We start from the raw sequence: 23,354 nt of genomic DNA, 5'->3' as shown, positions 1-23,354 counted from the left end.
CTATACTCTTTCAAATTTACGAAGAAGTTTGAGATGTACTTAAAGACAAAAACACACATGCCATATTTCTGACATTGTGTTTCGAAAATAAAGAGAATAGGATGCAATTTTATAGTTATAATTAATGGCATTACTTGAACTTTAATTCTATAAAAACTCAACTTCAACTTGTTATCGTTTTGTAACATTATTCAGTCGTACTATAAAGAAACGAAGCACAAACTTGCCACTTTTTGGATATCGTTTCTCAGGTCAGCGATGGACATTCATTAATCTGCTTTCGTCAGAAAGTATCCCTTATTAACCCTCCTTGCCTTCCGGGCAGGTCAAGGCCAATATTGGCCTTGGGGCAGGTAATGGCAGGAAACATCAGCGACGAAAGTAGGTTGCTGCCGCTGCACACCCAGATGTAGGAGAGAGAGAGAGAGAGAGAGAGAGAGAGAGAGAGAGAGAGAGAGAGAGAGAGAGAGAGAGAGAGAGAGAGTTACAAACGCTGTAACAGAGATGCTTCAAAGATTATAGCCAATCAAGGAAGACACACAAAAAGCACCCTAAAGTTTTCGTCAGCCAGAATGTAAGGTCATCCATCCCCTTACAGAGCAACCGTAGGGATATGATACTTATTATTATTATTATTATTATTATTATTATTATTATTATTAGCCAAGGTGCAACCCTACTGGGAAGGGAAACAAATAAGGAGAAAGAAATAAAGGAAAGATATAAAGTTAGAATACAAAAATGACAAGAAGGCAAATGGGCATTGTATCATTAAAGAAATATTTAAAGGAAACTGATGACAAGAAAATATAGTGAGCATGTTGATATGCCAACAAAAATAATAGAATAACTATTGTAAGAGACGATACGACAAAAGAAAACAAAGAAACATTTCGACTATGGCCTACAGAGAAGAATTTTTGTATTAGGTGGTCGTTTCCCAAAAGAGATTACTACAAAAATTTAGTGAGGTGAGAAGGTATACTACGAAGTCGAAAATATGGCACCGTGTGTTTTTGTCTTTAGATACACGTCGACCTTCGTAAATTTAACATTGTATAGTCTTCCAAGATTGGCATTTTCGGTTTCCGAAGCCGATTTTGTGTACTTGGTGTTCACTACGTAGTCATAGATGATATCGAGGTTGTCCGATTTCCGTTCAGCAGCCATACTGATGGCTTTTTGGACAAGCCGGTTAACCTGGGTTTATATACATACCAACACACCAGAGATCAAAGGCTTACTACTGCGTACAAGATAATCAGGTAAAAAAAAAAAGGGGGGGTTTGATTTGCGACCCAAGGACGATAAATGGTCATTGTAACTATCGTCCTCTTTGTGGTCATCCCGACGAATTAAGGAACGCTAGACTTAAGGGTACCTGACACTTGCACGCATTCGTGGCACGCACTGGCACGCATTGATGCGCGAACTCGCGTGAACGAGCCGTGAAAATGTCGTGAACAGTGCGGGAACTCGCGTGCCAGAGCGTACCAATGCGTGCCATGCGTGCCCAGAACTTTGAAATGTTTAAAGTTTGTGGCACGCATTGGCACGCACTAAATGGCCGTGAAATAGTCGTGAACGATGCGCCAACTGGAGTGAACAGTGCGGGAACTGGCGTGAACTGGAGTGAACGATGCGGGAAGTGGCGTGAACTTTATAATGAAGAGAAACAAAAAGGAAACGAAAAAATTAATGAAAAGGAAAGAAAAATAAACCTAATAAATTTTTATATTTGCTGTTTTAATGTGAAAAAATGATATCTTATTTCAAACTATTTCTATAACTTTATAATGAAGAGAAACAAAAAGGAAACGAAAAAATTAATGAAAAGGAAAGAAAAATAAACCTAATAAATTTTTATATTTGCTGTTTTAATGTGAAAAAAATATATATCTTATTTCAAACTATTTCTATAACTTTATGATGAAGAGAAACAAAAAGGAAACGAAAAAATCAATGAAAAGGAAAGAAAAATAAACCTAATAAATTTTTATATTTGCTGTTTTAATGTGAAAAAAAAAATTATATCTTATTTCAAACTATTTTTATAACTTTATAATGAAGAGAAACAAAAAGGAAACGAAAAAATTAATGAAAAGGAAAGAAAAATAAACCTAATAAATTTTTATATTTGCTGTTTGAATGTAAAAATAAAATTATGTCATATTTCAAACTATTTCTATAACTTTATAATGAAGAGAAACAAAAAGGAAACGAAAAAAATTAATGAAAAGGAAAGAAAAATATAAACCTAATAATTGTTTATATTTGCTGTTTGAGTGTAAAAATAAAATGATGTCTTATTTCATGCACACACTTATTTTCCTCTATTACCAATCAAGACCCAAAACTTTTGTTTTAAATAAAAATGAACTGAAAAATAAACCCAAGAAATTTTTAAGTTTGCTGTTTGAATGTAAAAATAAAATGATGTTTTATTTCATCAACATACTTATTCTTCTTTATTACCTTAAAATGAAGAGCAAAACAAATTTTTTCTGTTTGCTGTTTTAATGTAAAAATAAAATGATTTCTTATTTCAACACACTTTTTTCTCTATTACATTAAAATCAACAGCCTAAAAACTTTTCATGTTTGCTGCTTTTAATGTTAAAATAAAAAGCTTTCTTAATACTTGTACATATTTTATGTCTGCTATTTATATGTAAATCAAATGCTTTCTTATTGAAACAAAAATAAAGGGCAACAAAAAATACAAACGAAAAAGATACGTTTCTTCTCCTCAATGCAATGGTGTCTCTTCCGAAGCCAATCCAAGAATGTCCTCGGGTTGGAGAAGCCCCGTTTTTATATGGAGTGGCCAATTCGTGAACTGGCGTGAACTGGCGTGAACGATGCGGAATGAGTGAACTCGCGTGAACGTGTCGTGAACTTCTCGTGAACTACGCGTGCCAATTCGTGCCATCGCGTGAACGTCGCGTGAACGATGCGCGAACTGGAGTGAACTGGTCGTGAACAGTGCGGGAAAAACACCAGTGTTGTGGCACGCACTGGCGCGCATCAATGCGTGCCAGTGCGTGGCAAAAATGCGCGCAAGTGTCAGGTAGGCTTTATGTGCACTAGAATTATACATCATGCAAATTTACTCACTGAATGTGTCTTAAGTTCGTTTTGAAAAAAAAAAATCACACACACACACACACACACAAAGGATGTCCGTATCGACCGTGCTTTTATCACTGTACTTGTATGATAATCGCAAAGAAGAACTAGGACAATAAACGGATAAGTACATGACATCAATAAATTCTACAAATAGAGTAAACCGTACATGTCTAGACATGTAACCTAAGAATTTTGTGTTGCCCCAATCAAAAGCAATTGATTAATATTTATAAATGATGAGATACTACGCAAAAACTAGGGGGTTAGTTTGAAACCAGGGGGTAGCTTGAAACTGGCTTTAAATTACCCCCGGGGGTAGCTTGAAACCGGTTTCAAGTTACCCCCCCCGGTAGCCTGAAACCGGTTTCAAACTACCGGGGGGGGGGGGGGGGGTAAGATTTGGAGGGGGTAATTTGAAACCGGTACACCTGTATTAGGCTACCAGAGATGTGGAGTACTATCTAAGAGTTTCTAAAAGTAATCAAGTAGTCTATATATTGCATGAAATGATATGTTGTGATATAATTGCGTGGGTGTTTAGATTAGTTCTTAAAAATAGTAATATAGGAGTTATTAATAAGTGGAGGTCAATTCCATGCTTAATGTGGATTTTAGGTTAATCGAAAAAAATAAAACCATAGAAAACAGGAAATATTGATGTTGCTTATATCACAATAACAGATTTGTTCTGTTCGGGGAACTATGGAGTTTTAAGTAATTTTAATATGCTGTTAAGACTTAATTCATTTTGTAAGCTCAGAAAAGTATCTGCTGCACTGAATATCTTCTTATAGGCCTTTAACAGGGTCGATTTAAGTTTTATATTAAAATTGTTATTGACTTGGCTTTTTAAATAGATTTAACTTTAGAAGGATGTTTTATCTTGACGCACAAAGTTGTCCGAGCATCAACGGGAATGTAACAAAATATTTACCCATTATGAGGTCAGTGAGAGGAATGTCTAATGTCTATGATCCTTAGTGTAAATGACCATGAATCGTTGCACTGAATGTTTAAATTCAAGTTCAATGGGACAGTTTTAGAATTGACCATATTTTAAGAATTAAATAGGATTTTCAGATGATGCAAAGAGTGTAGTAAAGTCAGATAAAGCAATAACAGCAAGTCTGGAAAACAAATCAAAATGACGTGGCGGCAACGAAATTATAATAAAACTATTATAACTGGATTAGGGTTATGAAAAGAATATATGACCACCGGTATTAAGAATGGTTTAGGTAGTTTGAAAATACCTGGTGAGATCTATGACAATAATCATGAAATGGCAAGAGAGGAAAATTGAAAGTGTATAGAAAAATGTAGGTCAACTATATTCAACGAAAATGTCACTATTTCGGAAATCAATCACAATTAACTCAAATTTTATCAGAAGTTTGGTATATGTGCGATGTATTTCTTTTGTCAGAAATAATTGGAAAATCAGTTGAAAATGTATATTGCATTTAAATTTTTATTGAGCAAGTAGACCATGTATAAATACGTACTTGAAAAGAGATGGAGGAAGGGAGTTGGTTAATGTGGCGATAAAAACAAAGGCGATATTTTATAAGAATTTGAAAAAAAAAAGGATAATAAACTTTAGTATTATGGTGTATTACTGTTAGGTGAGAGCATCTTATACAGGCAGAAAATATGACTGATATAGCCATAGCGTATTCTATCTATTGTCATCATCTAGTGAAAACATTACGAATGGTAACACGGATAGGAAACTATCCAGTTATAAATTCCAAAAGTCTTGACTAGATTTTATCACAAGAGCAGGGTTCCAAGCCAAATGTTAAAGAGATATCTACGCTTTATTTGAATGGAAAACTATAGTAAGGGAAAATGTAAACAATAAGCTGATCAGCACTTATGACCGGAAACTTTCTGTAAATGTGGTCAACGAGGAATTGGGAACGAAAGACAGGTTATATTTGATGAACATTTCGGATTCTAGACTTTGTGGATGTTGCAAAGCACCAGAAACTGTAATGGATTTGATGTAATTTTGTAATATAAAAAGGTTGACGGCCTGGTTTTCCAGTTTGCTAAATAATCTATACATTTTTAAAACTAAAATCATAATACAAATATTTAAGCTATATTTAGAAGCACACTCAATAAGGGACAGGCATACAGCTTTATTACGGTTTATGTTACTGGCTCTTTAGCTAGCTTCTAAGTCAGGGATACAAAATTAAACGGATTATGTGATAAAATTCATAAAAACTAAGATACTTGGAAATACGCATGTATTGGTAAAGCCTAATACGGATAAACGCATAAAAAACAAAATCTTATAATAATGTAATATCTGAATTGTGTATTAATTAACAAAGATCTTATTTCATACGTTTAATTAGTTACTGTAGAACTGCAGGCTTTTACATTTTATATATTTTCTCAGAGAAACAAACAAATAGAATATGCACTATGGGTATATTTTTCTTCATTGGGTATATTTTTCTTCATTTGGTATATTTTTCAATGAGAATAATTTACTTTTGACAAAATGTACCAGATTTGCAACAAAAATATTAGTACGAAATATACCAAAAAGATAATGTATATATCTAATTATATATAGAATGTGGTCGATTCGCAAAATATACTAATCGTATAAAATACCAATAGACCCAATGAATAAAAAAAAGCGTCAAACGATGAAATTTACTCAATCAACACATGTTACGAAACAAAAATGTAAAATGGAAAATGTATGCAATAGGGTCTTTTTATTATACAGTTGTTTTGGCAGATGCAGTAACGTCCCTGACCGGTGAACGCCAGACTGAGGTTCGAGTCCCACTCAAACTTGTTAGTTCCTTTGGTCCAAGCAACCTCACCATCCTTGTAAGCTAAGGATGGGGGGGGGGGGCGCCTATAGGTCAATCTGCCGAGTCATCAGCAGCCACTGCTTGGCCCTCCTTGGTCCTAGCTTGGGTGGAGAGGGGGCTTGGGTGCTGATCATATGTATATAAGGTCAGTCTCTTTTAGTTTGAGACCTGGGAAGGGTGGTCCAGCTAGCGGTTGTGACCTGGGAAGGGGCAAGCCCCGGCTAGGGGTTGTGACCTGGAAAGGGGGTTCCAGGGGGCTTGGCCCCCGGCTAGGGGTTGTGACCTGGAAAGGAGGTTCCAGGGGGCTTGGCCCCCGGCTAGGGGTTGTGACCTGGGAACTACTAGGTTAGGTTAGGTGGGTTGGTTAGGTTCTCAAATTTCAAAAGTGTTAAATAATCCTGTTTGGCCTGTTTTCAGCCACTTACATGGACCATATATTTTTCTAACTGGTTATCTAGAACTTATTTTGCATTTCTGACCATTATTATTTCTGCAAATCACTCCTTTATGACATTTCCCCACCCAAATAACAAACAATGACCACCAAGATCTAACCAACCGATAACTACACCCTCAGCTCCTTAAAGAGCGTAATGTAATTAGCCACTCCAAAATTGAAGTAAATATAACGATAACCCAAAGACTACTGAATACACACACATGACAAAACAGCTAGGACTCTTAGAACTCCTGTATTTACAGTAATTTTACTTTTCTTCGTTTTGATTCATTTCATTCGAGCTCTTCCGAACCCAAAACCTTTACTGGTCAAATAGCCTACACATAAGCTAATACATATATAGAGGGTTGTTGTCCCTATTTACGAGGTAGTTCAAAGATTCGATTTTATAATATTTAAAGACAATGAAGTCTGAATTTTTTCTCCCTCTCGTTATTTCAGGTATTAAGAAAAAATATATTGATATTTCTTGCAAACCGATAGTTATGAGTCGGGTGCATATACCCAACCGAGGAAAAGAATGTTCCTGGGAAAAAGCATTCATACAAAAACATCAAAACATACTACTAAACGCCATATTTTAACTCTTGCTTCACTACCTAACCTACATCGTACCAAACTTCGCTTTATTACCATACATAACCAACATAATAGCTAATCATTTGTGTGCGTATTATATATATATATATATATATATATATATATATATATATATATATATATATATATATATATGTGTGTGTGTGTGTGTGTGTGTGTGTGTGTGTGTGTGTGTTCTAAGATAATTATCTTAGAACTAGGAAAATAATGATAAATGTTTCAATGTTAGTAATATACCAATTTGTGTGTTTACCGAGAGATTGTAGTGTTAGAATTCTAGTTCATCACAACGGGAAGACATTCACAAAATACAAAACTATTTCCAAGCCGGTATCACATATGATTTGAACTCCCTTGGATTTTGATTCCCCAGTCATTATTATTGGTATAGAAATAACTCCCGTCATAATTATACGTACAAGTTGCACTCCCCAGTCATTATTATACATGCAATAAACACTCCCTCTGTATAATAAGCACCCCTCTAGTTTCTGTGGGATTTGCAAGTACACTAATGTCATTAGCTACTGAAATGGTAGTTTACGCGAATTGTTTATTCACTCCAACGGCCATTACTCACCAATTTCTCTTTAGCAAGTCATAAGTTTCAACATTTTCTCGAAAATTTTTATTTATTTTTGCTGGTAAGTAAACTTTACATTAGATGTAATTATCATGGGCTTTAAACCTGGTTCAAAACTTAGTTTACGAAAGGCTGCACCAAATATGACCTTGACCTTTTACATTGAACTTGAAAAGTGTGCCCCAGGTCAAAATTTTCGAAACATTGATAATGGAAAATGTGTCAAAATATTATTATCAAATTTAGCTATTCAGTTTGGAAACTAATAGGCCCAAGGTCACGGTCAAGGTCGAGCAAAAGGTCATATTCACCTATTTGGCTATAGATTCAGATTTAATTGTCACAGAGATTTCAAACTTGGTATATATATTCATGGTGTGAAAACTCACTGCTTAGTTTATGTGTTAAAATTTTTGGTAAAATTATTCAATGTACAAAAACTATAACATTTCTTTCGTGAATCTTGGTTCGATCTGATACGGGGAAAAACTTATGGTAAAAATTCTCTATTTTTCATGATTTGAAAAATCAGTGTGTTTGAGCTTTAAAAATATTTTCTTTTCATTACTCCTTCCAGGAATTGAGTTCAAAATTTGAGTTAAAAAAAATAGAGTAAAAAAAGTTTGAGTCAAAAATTGAGCTAAAAAAATTTGAGTTAGAAAATTAATGCAAAGGAGAGGGATAGGAAGGTATAAGATAAGATATAATCTATGCCACGAATTAAAATATCTTCGTATAATACTAGCCAGTAAGCTCAAATCACAATTGCGGAGAATAAGTGATTTGAAAAGGAAAGGATTGAGATTGATCATGTACATCATTGTATTGAACAGTGATACCCTTAATTCTTAGGTATAATAAAATCAATGCACAAAAAGGGACTAAACTTGAGAAAAATAAGAGAAAACTTAAAGGACACCTCTATTACAGAAACGCAACCTCAAATTAAAGGTGAGAATGTCTGAGAAAGATGAAAATTCTACGAACATAAAGAGTAAAAATTAGGCTTAAAATATTAATTCATGATAATCCGCACTTTTCCTGTTATTCCCATTACACTAGCTTGCTTATATATTCCAATGGGAAATTTAAAACGTAACAGTTTCTTCAATTATTTGCATTATTTTTGCAAGATCGCTCATAGGAGAAATAATGAACGTCTCTGAAAGGGAGCATTATTCATTCAGAGATATTTATGAGTTTATTAAGAAGCATACTTATCCGGATGGCATCACAGATAAAGGAAAAAAAAAAAGCTAACTTTCGTCGCGCTTGTCGAGCATTTTGCGTTGTGGTTATTAAGCTTTTTTATAATAGGAGACAGGCAAATGGTGATCAATTAAAGGAACTTATTTATGTTTTAACATTTGTAGTCTGACTACGTAGCAAGTTTGGTTCTTTTATACTTAGTAAGTTTGGCTCTTGTATTACTTTGATTGGTTAAATATCAAGATATTCATTCAAAATAACTCATTAATGGTAAATATTTGTTTTTATTATTTCCATTCTTTGTTTAATTCTAAATATCCGGTACGTATTACTACTTTGGATGGGTAAATACCAAACTCTTTTAGGGAGATAGTTGTGATTTTAATGGAAGCTTTGTATGTGTTTTTAGGTGCAGGTTTTGTGGAGTAAAGAGGAAGTGACTTGCTCATTAAAGAAGTTCATGAAGGAGCAGGAGAAAGCAGGGAATCGAAGAGCTTGTGTGGTCATCATAGACTTGCTGCGACAATTAATCTCATCACTAAACGCTTTTATTGGGGGTCTGTAGAAGCTGATGTACATCACTATTTCAAATCAAATCATGTAGTCAGTGACTACTGAAGCACCAAAATTGCATTCGGTCCCTGTTCCAAGTGGTGTAATGAAACAAATTGGTGTAGAACTGCGCAGTCTTCTTAAAAATAATGGTTTTAAGTATGCCATTGTGGCTATTGACTATTTTTCAAAATGGACGAAAGCCAAGCATCTGTAAACAGAAAGATGGTGCAAACGTCGCACAGCTCCTGTATGATCTTATAACACGACATTCATGTTTTAGTGTCCAAATTTATGTTCAAGGCAGAGAATTTGAGAATCAGGTCTCAGAAACGCTGCAGAATCTTACTGGAATTAAGAGAAAGGTAACCAGCGCATATCGCCAACAAGCAAATGGTCTTGTTTAACACGTGTTTAAACAGCATATGAAAAATAACAAGACATATAAACATGATGATAAGGAAAATATATAAACAAGTATACAATTTCGTCTAAGCTCTATGTATGAAAGCAAATATAGAATAAAGAATACACAATACTGTATAGCATTAACTGCTGGGAGGGGAGTGGGAATTACATGTATAACTAATGGGTATTATTACAGTTTCATCCATTATGGGAAATCTATTATAATAATATATTTCCCGAGTAAAGCAAGTCTTTTGTAGTATTTCTGTAAAATATTATCTGTCGCAAATGCCTAGTTCTTTATATATCGACGATCAAACTCACGCTACTCATGTCTTCCTCCCAGATTTTTTCTAAGTCTGTTGTTATTGTTGACTGTGTCTTGTATATGCTTAAATGAGCCCTGTAACCACTATAATCCGCAGACAAACTAGTCCACTATAAAGTCTTACACGTTTGGCCAATCACAGCGCCTATCCACTATGACGTCATACATGTTTGGCCAATCACAGCGCGACAATACAACAGCGCGACAATACATCATCTTTCCCATGCATTTCATTTCGTTCTTAGAAATGGAGGCAATAGCAAGCACGTCATCTCATGTTGCACAAGAAGTTGAAATTCCATCTTCTTGTCCTGACTGTTTCCTAACTTACAATGAATTTGTTGTAAGTTATTCGGGGAATATTGAAAACCTAGTGGATTTGTGCCAGAGACACAATTTAATTTTACAAAATAAAAATTGTCCTGCATGTCAAGGAACCTTCCCAACGGCTTCACGTTTTCCTCAAAGCAGCAGCGCATCTTGATGAACCAACAGTTTAAGGTAAGCTTCATTAATTTATAGAGTATATTATTATGGTGATAGTATAACGATGTATACAGCAGTACCATCACTTTGGATTTGGTTTGATGGATGTGTTAGGTAGTGGCTGTAAAGGGGGGGGGGGGGGGGCTCGCAGGGGCTAGGCCTAGGTAGGGGTACAGGGCCCTAGGTTAGGTGGTTGTATTAGGTTCGGTAGTGTCCCGAAATTCACTGTGGCCTTAAGGGGGGGTCGCAGGGGGGGTGGAGCCCCCCCCCCCCGGTAGGGGTACAGGGCCCCTAGGCTAGGTTAGGTGGGTTTATTAGGTTCAGTAGTGCCCTGAAAATCACTGTGGCCTTAAGGGGGGTTGCATGGGGGGCAGAGGCCCCCCCCCCCCCCCGTAGGGCTAGGTAGGGGTATAGGGGGAGGGGTGGTGGAAGGATAAGTATTCATTTATTGCAAATATCATTTGACCCCCCCCCCCCACCCAAAACCCCGGTTCCCACCTGGTGTCCCCCATAATTGTTGGGCTGAAGTAGGGTCTTTCTGCATTCTAGAACTTCTTGTTTTAACTCCAATTACATAGTAAATCTCTAAATCGGATGGTTTGCGGTCAAAATAAACGATAAATTCGTTGGAACTACACTATTTCTGATACAACAAATATATTTTTATTCCAGTTTCCCTATAATGGATGAAACTGTAAATTTACCTAATAATGACTGGGGAGTGCAAATAATTAAAGGGGAGTGTATATTTTACCAATAATAATGACTGGGGGTGTGCAAATCATCGAGAGCGCATATTCCATGGGGGTGTATATCCAACGCTACACCGGCAAAAGGACAGTAAATTCGGAGGAAAAACTGCTAGTTAATCATTGTAAACACCTTGACTAAAAGTCGCTTGACCTCCCACAGGCATAACATCAAATGAAACTTGTTTTCGTGAAGCTTCATCAAAAGTTTTCGTACCACTAGTCACAGTACATAGTCTACGAATATATTACTCACCCTTATCTGAATACAAATCTTCAGCAAAACATCGACGCACACAACGCAACACCACCAATTACGAAACTAAATTAAAGACAGTCAGACCGAGACTTTGTAAACGATAACGGTTGGCAGATTCGTCGTTGTGAAAACTGGTGGGAAATGAGTAATGTTTCTTAGCTTAGTGTTCCATTCTATTAAGAAATATTATTACACTGCTTAACAAGCTATTCCAATATGTTTTCAATTTAATTACCAGTCAACTTTATACACGTTGCTTTATAAAGACTTACAAGGAAAAAAATTATGTAATAGGAGTTTGTATTCAAGTCGGATCTTTTCGGTTTGAGTGCCTATCGAATTTAAATGTTTTTTTTATTCCAAAGTATGTATTTTGATGTGGAAAACCCTAAAATGATAACCATTTTGTGGAGAAATTATTTATTAACACTTAAATTGGCTTATATCAATCAATATCTTACTGAAATGCTGCGATTTCTCTGTGCGCTTTCTTGATTTTCAGGGCACTACTGAACCTAAGAAAACCCACCTAACCTAGCATAGGGGCCCTGTATCCCTACCTAGGCCTACCGGGGGGGGGGCCTCCGCCCCCCCTGCGACCCCCCCTTAAGGCCACAGTGATTTTCGGGACACTACCGAACCTAATACAACCACCTAACCTAGGGCCCTGTACCCCTACCTAGGCCTAGCCCCTGCGACACCACCCCCCCCCTTACAGCCACTACCTATCACATCCATCAATAAATAATTTCTCCACAAAATGGTTATCATTTTTGGGTTTTCCACATCAAAATACATACATTGGAATAAAAAAAACATTAAAATTCGATAGGCACTCAAACCGAAAAGACCCTTAAAGTCTTTCAGTATTTGTTTATTTTCTATCTGGGAGATTAAAGTTAAATGTTCTAGTTCTACTATAGTTAGTGACATCATCGGGTTATTGCCGATGAATGAGAGAACTTCATATCATTCATTCATTCCTTCATCGGTGAAAACCCTGGGTACTAGGAAGGAGATTGCTGTTATACCACAAGGTTTTGAATTTATTAGCCTCACCCTGAGCTTCATTCCTTACGCTAACAAGAAAAATATGATCCATCTACAGTAATATGTTTAAGACTTGGTAGGCAGCACGCAAGGACACAATGAACACGTAGAGGACAGCAATACTTTGCATACTATCTAACCTACCCTAGTAGCACAAAACATGATCACCTAACTCGATAAGTAAATGATAATTTAAATCACCTCGAAACTAGTAGGGATGTAACGTTGCATAGAAATGCAGAACCAAAATGCAAAGCAGTTTCATTTAGTAAACTGTATAAAAAATTCGGTAAAAAGGAAAAAGACGAATGTCTTATAAATTTTGTCGAAATGAAAAAAAAATAACCCAATATACAGTAGATTATCTTATATTTTGAATGCATGTCACATTTCACGCTAACTCCAGGAGGAAATGAAGAAAACCTCACTAATTATCCAGAACAATTTTATTCACTTTCCCATCAGTAGCAGTTCCTAGGCAGAGCTTGAAATTCCTGGTAATAGAGACTGAGACAGGTACAGTCTATCATAACTTGTAAATCACTATACAAAACTGGGTAGCTATTGAAAGTTTCAATGATAATAATAAATAATGATAGTAAAATTAAAGTTCCATGATCATTGATGTTTATGAATTCATGATAAAGTGAATAATTATGAATAACAAAATAAAAAAAAAAATGGTAAAATATTTCGAAATATTTTCTTCTGAATGTCTACCTTCATAGTAGTAGTGTAAAATTAGCATTACCAGTATTTCAAGACCTGCTTTATCTTTGGTAGAGAAGACTATCTACAGCACATAGCACAGCTGCTAAGTACAATAATACAGTACGAATCAATATAACAAAATAACAACTAAAGACAAGTTACTGGTATTTTACTTTGTGATGAAAGCCCTATACTGAAAATGCTTACCCTATTAACATGAACAACCTCAATTTTCTTAAGCAGTCCACAATGACAAGAAATGACTCCCTAACTAGATCTCTGCGCTGTCAATATGACATTAGAGATCAAGCTTGGGAAGGTTTCTGGTTAATCTGAAAGTCTCGGCTATTTGTTAGCAGGCTAAGCTTGCAGCAAGCTTTCAACAGACCTATTTTCCCAACTCCAAAAAGAAGAATGCATATTCTACAATGAAACCTCCAAAGAGTTTACACCATATTAACTTCTCTTAAAACACATTGTAAAAGCAAGCATGAAGTTAAGCTCTGCCTAACAATGAAAAGAAATGCCTGAATTCCGCAAATTAGCGAACTTTTAGGCCTATTTTTTTTCAGAGTACAAGATCACAAAACTCTATGGAGAAAGAAGAAAATGAAGCAGCGCCTGCCGCTACTTCAGGCTCGAATGCAAAGTTCTTTATTTTAGCATGAAATGGAGAATTACAAATGAAGTATTATGAGCGTATGAGGCAAACGAATTATATACATACTTATGCAATAACACCCTCCCTCCCAATAAAAGTTGTGGAGTGACCTTTATCCTAACACAACCTGCCAAGACATGGCATGATATGTATATATCTCCTTTAAATGCAAATATTAAATGCACCTGATTCGTCTATCGTAAACACAGATCATGGTTCACCACTCTCTGTATCACTCCCAATGGAATATGTTGGAAGATATGTACTAAGATTCTTTTCTAGATTTTTTAAAAGTTGAACACTTTTCAAAGGTTCATATTCCTTATTAAAGTCTTTCACTCGCCATGGACCACTAAACGCATCGTCCACATCACTAGTCACTTCACCTTCACTAGCCACTGGTAATTTCTCTACATTTTTCACATTCTTCTTATCCGCCTTTTGCTTATTCTCATTTTCTTCCTCCGAATTTCCATCTTCTGCAACGGCCCCCAGTCTCCAACGTGCTCTTCCTGCTGCCACTTTTGACGCTCCCTCCTCTGGTTCTGCCTCGTCACCCTCGTCTTCACTGCTTGTAAGACTTGGAGAGAAACTACTGAATCCTAGACTGACTGGAGATGCTGTGAAGGATAAAGGCAAGGTTAGTCTTCATGTACTCAATTAGCCCATCGAATTACTTTTCTCAATAACTCCTGAACAATGCATTGTAGTACATAATGTTCATGCTACCATAAAATGCATCAAGAGACAACATCTTATTAAATCCTGAGTAATCTGATCTAAATATAATCATCATGACAATGTAGGCCAAGAAAGTCATTCCTTGTGAGCATTACCTTTGAGATTAAAAAATATGTTTCTTACAAGACAACAGGGGGAAGGTCAGTAAAGCAATAGCTCATGATGCTAATGATATAGAATTTTGAAGTAAGATTATTTCATTCCTAAAGTCTTGCTACCCAGTTAAACCAGGAACTAGTATGCACCATCACCCAAAGTTCTATGCTAGAACCAAACATGCGTTTCCATTTGTGAAAAGTAGATTATTTCTGGTAACATTTTATGGACTGTACTGTATTATCATAAAAAGACAGAATTTCAATATGTTCCCAATACAATTATATATAGGAGGTCCCTTACCTAAGATAAGTTTATGTAAAACATTATTCAAATTATATTACTGTCATTATAATTCATATTCTTAACAGCCTTTATAGCAAACAATTGGTTGAAGTTACTGTAACAAAATATACCTTACTGGAAAATGTCGGAAAAGGATTTCCATGTAGCCATATCAAGGTAGGCAAATTTCATATCATGGAATTACATTTTTCCTACCCTGTTCTGGTGAAGGAGTACAATTACACTGTATCTTCCTCCTAATTTTCTCTAGGAAATATGTGCATCATGGAGTGAAAGTATAAACAACTGTCTTTAAGAGTGGATTCAAATTTTACCACTAGATATCGACGTCCACTTTTCAGTAAGTTAAGTGTCTGAGAAAATTTCAATTACAGTACTGTACTGTGAAGCATCTCAACCTACTGTACTTAATATAAAGACACATATATTGGATAAGCATTTCAATAGCAGCAAAAGTGGCACAAAGGACCTCAATATTTCAAGAATGAATTGAGTGATGTTAATATGTATAACTGCTGTTATCCATGCTAAATGTGTGTACAAGTTTGTGCACCTTTATGTTAAGTGACTGCTCAATAAAGGACTGGAAAATATATCCTTCCAAAACGTCTATGCAAAATTAAAATGACTCATTGTGCAGATACAGTGAGAAGAGGCAAGTATATCTTCATTAATTCATATTTTGAATCAACAAAGGGTAAGTTAAAAGTAATAATTTAAGGTACCCAATAACCAGGTATGTGATATATTTGACAAAAAACAAAGCCTGCAATTGCAAGGGTATCACTTTTTGCAAGGGCCCTTGACAACTTGAGAACACCACGCTTGTAATAGGCATCAAAACCAAAGAACCTTAGAAAAAAAGGCAGTGCCAAAATACCACTGTAGATAATTTTGCATACTATGATAAAATCACCAAACCTGGCCTACATAAGCACCAGCAAATACTGTAGCAAGCAAATTTAGCTAATGCAAGTTAGTTCAAATTTAACCCAGGACAAATGTTCTAGCCTTTTTGAAAAACGTTCACCAATTGGTTATCAGAATACCATGCAGATAAGCAGTTAAAATATTTAAGTTTCAGATTACCAAATCATATACAGTATGTTTGTATCTTATGCTATCATATTTAGTGTATAAATCAGTGATCACTAGGAGAAGCCATTTCGAAATTCAAAATGGCAATCATATATGTACTGATACCTACATTTTCTTTCTTCTTTTTAGGCTTTAAATTTTTTAAATGCATTATTTTTGGTGGCGTTCTCACGCTCAACTTACAATTAATTCAATGTTTATTATCTAGAATTCACATTTTAATTCTATTAGTACAAAATACATATATCAGACAGTGTATAACGGGTTTTCTATACATTTATTTGATGGTCAATAAAAATCAATTACTGGTGAAAGTTGGTGACATAAAAGTGAATGCAGATGAATTATTTGGAAGCTTCTCTTGAGCCATGATAACCGTGTTGTAATTTTTATTACAGTACACATTTTCAACAATATACAGTATATCTGTTAGACACTAATTTTTCTGGTCCATCAACAGCCTCATTTCCAGCTCAAACAATTTTGAAATACTGCATGTCAAAGAGACATGGTATGTTTTTAAGATTTCCATTGAAAGTACCGTACTGATGATACAAATCACCTACCAATAACTTCATGAAATTCCGTTAGCTTGGAGAAATGCTAAAAAAAACTCAAGCTCCAAAGACAATGAATTTTATGGGGCTCAGGCAACAATGACTGCGAGCTATAAATGATATCACCACTTAAGCTGATCCAATTACAACACTAAGTAATAATTTCTAAGAAACGAAAACTCAGATAAAGGGATCCAGAAATACAAGTGTCAGATAGCATTCGATGTTGGAAAGATCGGTGGACACAACTAATGAAACTTGTTTCTTTTGTGGGAAGTTTGCTGAAACAGAAAACCTATAGGAAGAAACAACACCTCAAATTGACTTATGGCTGATGAAACTTGCAGAACTTCCTGAAGACACAGGGCTGCTTAGCTAAGCATGTGCTAGTCACAGTGAGTTCTTGGTACTAAGTATCATTGCGAGGTGTTCGGTTAGAATTTAACATTGTGAAAAAAATAATATTCAAGATGCTAGATCAAAATAAGTAAACCAGAACCCCACCCCCACCCCCAAAAAATGAGAAATTGAACTAGTTCTCTTCACGGAAGAAACACGGCTAGATTAGGGTATAACCCCAATGTTGAAGTTGCCTGGTATCACCTTGGTCATAGGGTCAAAACCAACTCAAACTGGGTTAAAAGTGGTGGTGAACTCATATTAGCAGATCCTGTCCAAATACACTATGAACTCCTGTCAGGCAAATGGAGGAAAGATTGCACTGAGTCCTACAAACGCAAAAAAAAGTTGTTCTTGAAGGCTGAACACTCTCCATCGTATAGTTCCAGCTATTGAACTATTATGCAATACTGTGCACTGATATTCATAAAAAGTAATTGAATGGGTAATATTCTCAACAAAATTATGGTAATCAACAGGGATTCACATATTTTACTGTATATGATTTTATATCATTCAACCATTGTATACAGATAGATAATAAACTGTAATTCAATGATACTGCACAGTACTGTTCTGTACATCAGTAATTTACAGAGGAAAATTCCATCATTTTGCTGGGTATGAAATGCTTTACAGTACAATACATGCTTCTATATCAGCAACGGTATAATTAAAAACTCAAATTACTGAAGTCTTCATATCAAAGTCCTCTTACAATTGTCAGTGCTGGTAATTCTTCAATTAGCTGTAAAATTCATTATCTAATAACTGCAGCATTTCTTATGGGTAATATAAATAAAAGTTTCCATATTTAGGAAAACATATGTGCTGAGGACAGTACTGTTTCACAGGAGCCACAAAATTTCCTAATAACAATGTTCAAAAGTTTTCTAATTCCACAGATCCTTCATAAAGATGCAATCATATTGTGGTAGTGAATATGATGTGACTATTTAAATGTGTAATTCTTAAAATATTTATGGCATTTATTTTTCAACAATTAATATTTTCAGTAATTGTTTACAACACCACGCTCTCCATTTACTCCAAAATAATGCAATCCTGCAGTTCTCATCTTCTTGCACAGTAATTAGGTGGTTATTTAAATTTTGGGAAAGCAATAATTAGCAAGATATGTTGAGGAAGGGAGAAGGGGTTATAAAAAAAAAAAAAGCTTGGTTTCCTCACTAGGCTAAACGACTTGGACCTGACATAACAACGTCAACCAAACAGAATTCGTAATGCCAGCGTACATAAACAGAGGTTAGTGATGCCAGCTTACATTTGATATACTGTATATTCAAAATATACTTAATTAAGAATGGATTAATTACTCAAAAGTGTCCATAAAATATGCAATTTACAAATAGTGACACTTTTGAGTAATCACTCAATTTTTGATTAAGTATATTTTGAATATACAGTACAGTATATCAAATGTACGCTGGCATCACGAACTTCTGTTTATGTATGCTGGCATCACGAATTCTGTTTGGTTGACGATGTTGACATGTCAGTTCGAAGTCATTTAGTGAGGAAACCGAGCTATTTTCTTTTTATAACCCTTTCCCCCTTCCTCAACATATCTTGCTAATTACTGCTTTCCCAGAATTTAAATAACCACCTAATTACTGTGCAAGAAGATGAGAACTGCAGGATTGCATTATTTTGGAGTAAATGGAGAATGTAGTGTTGTAAACAATTACCATGTTTTCATATCCAATATCTCTGTAATTGGCAAAAGACTTCTTTGCTATATTAGACATACGTTAATGTGATCCAAATAAATTTGAGTTAAATTCAAGGGTTTCTAAGAAGAGTGGGGAAGAATCTATTCTCAATATAAATGTGAAGTATAAGGGAACACAAAATAACTTGAAAAAAAATTGTGATGGTAATCATAAGCACAAACTATATAGCGAAATGAGTTTCACAAAATATGACAGATAATTGTTCCAGAAAAAATCCACTTTTCTACACCAAATACATGATCTATACTTAAAAGCAATAAAATCAACCACCAGTTTCATCTCGGTAAGAAAAAAAAAAAGTTAGGCTTTGAATAACAATAACCAACAATCCAGCTTCTTCTGTTCTGCGTCAATCATTGCAAATACCAGCATCCAGGAAATGAATATCAAGAGCTTAATATGTATTCCATTTGAGTTTGCCTTTACCTGATTAGTGATTATCTTGCATATCTCATTACTTTATAAATATAAAACGTCTTTATATCATTCATGTTAAGTGACAAGTAATTAGTACAGTCTGACCATATTTTCATGATTAGTACATTAAGAATCAAAACGATGGGTAAAAGCAGGGTAACTGTATTGTATATTACAACTGTTTTACCAATTGCGAGTGATGATCTTCAGCATTGCCATCCAACTCTTTTAGAGAATAAACCAAATATTTCCTATAAAGAAGAAAGAAAAGATCATGGAGGTCTTTGTTACAACAAAAAAAAAGGAAGCTTACCATTTAATCCTCATCTGGATAAGCATGTAGGGGCAATGACAAATAGAGTTGTAAGGACAGAGGAAAAATAAAAAGGCACAGTGCAGTACAGCTAGCTATAGGTTATGTATAGATTTTTATAGCACTATTGGAACAATTTAGATTAATCTAACAGTACCCTGGTAACGAACTTCTAATTTCACTACTTTAATTGTTCAACAGTTTTACCAAAGTAAAGGATAGTGCAGTTTTTATAACAATTGTTCACTTACTCTAACTCCAGTGCAGTACAGCACTACTATGATATTAGATTGAAATTTCTGGCAACTTTTAAGGACTATGTCTACAATGCACTATAACTACTACTCTAAGAAAATGGAGATTGACCATTTACCCATCTAAGTGCATAACAAATAATTTGAGAGTTAGGAAAATTAAAACATTGATAACACTACCTTTTGGCATTTCCTTACATCAATAGTGTATATATGACCAGCAACACTAAATGTAATATATCCTATTCTGTTGTAGATTAACAAATGCAAAATATACAACTAGTGAGATGAACCTTGCCTGCGTTTTCGCACTTAATAGGTTTTCCCTATCTCGACACTGACAGTAAAATGAAAATTATGTTTTATCAATGAAAAATTATAATAATTCATTCTTTTTTTACTAACCATAATATTAAATATTCAGTAACATGGACCCTAAAATAAACTTCCTATTTCTTAGCATTTTATGTTTTTATGCAGAAGCAGTGTTTGTCTTAGCTTTTTATTTTCTTATGTTCAAATTGTAATTTTATTTCAACTGGTCTTCTGATGTTTTAACCTAGTGTATTCAAAACGGAATTATTATTCAGTACTGCATATCACCTAACCTTACTCTTAATTCTCATTTTCCATAATCTTTATTACAGCTAAGTTTTAAAAGATAGGTTTAATTGATACAAAATACACTACAATATTTTTTCAATGTCCTAGGGTTTTTGGCCTATGCTACTCTGATTACCAACACTTTACATAGTACTCCCTACATTTTAGCACTATAATAGCATTAATTAGAAAGTACATGAAGTACATTCATATTGTAATATGAGGTTAGTTACCTGAGCCATCTGCTAGCATGGAGTGCGGTGCTCTACTATCCAGAAGATTCTCTGAGGAGCCTACTGATAGTTGCATGTGGGGCTGTTGGAACAGGAGAGCATTGAACTCGTCATCAAAGAACTCCTCCTCGACCTGAAAGTACACCAGTTAAATAACGTGAGTACAGAAAGCAAAGGCACAGTCAACCTAATACTTTTCAATCCAAGCCTTAAGAACAAAAATTAAAACTAGAAGGGTACTCAGTAGAGAGCATCATTCCTTTGCCATGCCGAGCAGTCTCATTTTGATCTTAACTCTAATGCGTACTTTGATGTATTTTCTTCAAAATCTAATGGATGTGTCCTTGGATCATACCCCACATGTCCACTAAGTGTCACTGAAATTGGTTCTGTAGTTTTTTGCATAATGTTGTTCAAAAAAAATAAACTGACAAAATATTTGCCATTGGGGGAAGTGCCTTGGTATATATATAATATATATATACTTAATATTGCGATAATTTACGAAGTACTGTTGCGTATTTGTCGCTAGTGTACTTTATCCCAAATGTTTCAGAATCATCCTTGGGTAATACCCAATATGATTACCAAGTTTGTTAAAATCTGTAAAGTAGTTTTTATGTGGAGTTGCTCACAGAAAATAAATAAATAAACTAACAATATACAAAACTGCTTTTACATAAATTCATAACAAAAGCAAACTATACTACATTTACCTCATTTATTCAAAATTATTCCACTTGATATCTAAAAGCTAAACTTTGCATTCCTAACCTCTACTTCCTGCCGACGTCGTCCTTTACGTGTTCTTGCTCTTTGACCTTCCGAATGACGTCTGGTCTGAATTTTGATTGCAGTATCCCCTAGACCTCCAGGAGTACCACTAACGCTGTTCCATCGGCGTCCAACTGCAGTCTGCCAATAAAAGTAGCAGTTATGATACATCATTATAATAATTTCCCTGGAGACAAATAACTATGGATGGTTAAAAATGCTCTGCTTATAAGTTTCAACTTCGCTTACATATTCAAATTTCCCATATAAATTCAACCCTCAATTATGGTTTTAAAACTCCAGGTATGCTATTTATTCCAACACATCTATAACGTGTTTTTAAAATACATTACAAATAATAGCACAAAAACGAAAGAGTCAAACATTTATTGTTAAAATCCCTTGGACATCAAAACAAAACTTATAAATAATTTATGATTACCATGTCTTGAAAAAAATAATCAGTATACCCAAAAGATTAACTACTATAGATGGAAATTCCTTATTGGACACTAAAACAGAGTAATTCAACAACTGCATTTAAACTAAAAACCTTAACTTTTATATAAAAGCTTAAAGGATCTGTGAAAACTTAATTATTGTATGAATATATGCAAAATGTATACAAGAGAATTACAAGTATATATTGTGTTACTATCTTTCTTAGTGAGATGACTCTATGGAATCATTTTTCTAAAGGTATTTTCATGATTCTTAAATGCTGTTAATTTTTCTATTGTCCAATAAACTATGTAACAAGATTATGATGAAGTCATCAGTGTCTGTTCTATCAACATTACTTTCAAGAAGGGAACTACTTCGGATACCATAAATTCCTCCACTTGAACTTTGAAGCGGTAAGGTGATGTGTAACACAATGCCACATCTGATGAATAGAATTCAACTTAATAGTCTAAATAAACACATTTGAGCACTGTACTGGATATCTTACACAGCTTTATAAGTAACACCATAAATTACCAGATGCTTTAAGATATGGCTTTCTGATACATAGTCTGAAAAATAATAAATATCTTATGCATAGCAACCTACACTTGGGCATTCAGGATATCCCACAGGTCAAAGAAACCCCACATAAGTTCTAGATTAAATTAAAGCACACTGTACATTTACAATTCAAATTTAAGAGATTTATCAGGTAAATGCATCATGCCTGAAATAGTAGTTTGACAATGACCAACATAATAAAGAAACTGATGCATAAAGAATCCTGATAAGCTGAGTTCTATTAGGTTAATAAGAAAAAAAATGACAAATGTACGAGATTCCATCTACAACTTACTTTTGTGCTTGATTCTCTAGGGGAATGGATGGGTGAATTGTGATTAGAAGATGCCCTAATTTTCTGCCCTGCCCTCGAAAGACACCTGGAAGGTGACCATGTATTAGAGGAACCAGCACCGTGATGAACAGGGCTGGAGGGACCACTTGCCAAAGAGCAAGATGAGGAATGGCGTGTCAGCTGGTGACTTGCTGGTTTAATGCCTGTAATTTCATCCCATCCCCTTCCGACACTTTCCTTACGGTTATTTCTGGAACTGCAGAGACATTACATAAAAAATGTAAGAGTTGATACAGCAATATCTAACTGCTATGATGAATAAAATTAGGTTTGTGAGAATCAGAAATATCAATGGAAAAATATTCCTTAAAAAATACTTTAGAAAGTTAAAACTACCTTTCTGAATCTTTATACAATATCTAGAATGTGGTGAATTTCTCAAAACCAAAGGAATTAAAACTTGTACACATTAATT

At 34.8% G+C, this 23,354-nt stretch overlaps 2 protein-coding genes across 6 annotated transcripts in view; both read right to left on the bottom strand.

The window, feature by feature from the left end:
- LOC137620259 (probable serine/threonine-protein kinase MARK-A) overlaps nucleotides 1-11,707 on the bottom strand; it is a 131,286-nt gene extending 119,579 nt beyond the window's left edge. The window contains exon 1 of the mRNA XM_068350502.1: nucleotides 11,607-11,707. The gene's annotated coding sequence lies outside the window, so the exon portion shown is untranslated. The remainder of the gene's footprint in view (nucleotides 1-11,606) is intronic.
- Nucleotides 11,708-13,098: 1,391 nt separating this feature from the next.
- Nucleotides 13,099-23,354, bottom strand: part of LOC137627267 (inactive serine/threonine-protein kinase TEX14-like) — a 298,494-nt gene continuing 288,238 nt past the window's right edge. For 3 of the 5 annotated variants that reach the window (XM_068358350.1, XM_068358378.1, XM_068358371.1), the window contains 4 exons: nucleotides 22,880-23,135; nucleotides 21,577-21,717; nucleotides 20,803-20,935; nucleotides 13,099-14,651 (listed from right to left, as the gene is read on the bottom strand). In XM_068358350.1, coding sequence (XP_068214451.1) covers nucleotides 14,242-14,651; nucleotides 20,803-20,935; nucleotides 21,577-21,717; nucleotides 22,880-23,135 — 940 coding nt within the window. In that variant the 3' untranslated portion in view covers nucleotides 13,099-14,241. Of the gene's footprint in view, nucleotides 14,652-19,586; nucleotides 19,651-19,712; nucleotides 19,727-20,802; nucleotides 20,936-21,576; nucleotides 21,718-22,879; nucleotides 23,136-23,354 lie in introns of all 5 variants that reach the window. The other 2 variants (XM_068358358.1, XM_068358365.1) reach the window with 2 other exon arrangements.

Source organism: Palaemon carinicauda, chromosome 2, assembly GCF_036898095.1.
Source record: "Palaemon carinicauda isolate YSFRI2023 chromosome 2, ASM3689809v2, whole genome shotgun sequence".
Classification (NCBI taxonomy): Eukaryota; Metazoa; Arthropoda; class Malacostraca; order Decapoda; family Palaemonidae; genus Palaemon; species Palaemon carinicauda.
This window is presented reverse-complemented; position numbering and strand designations above follow the sequence as displayed.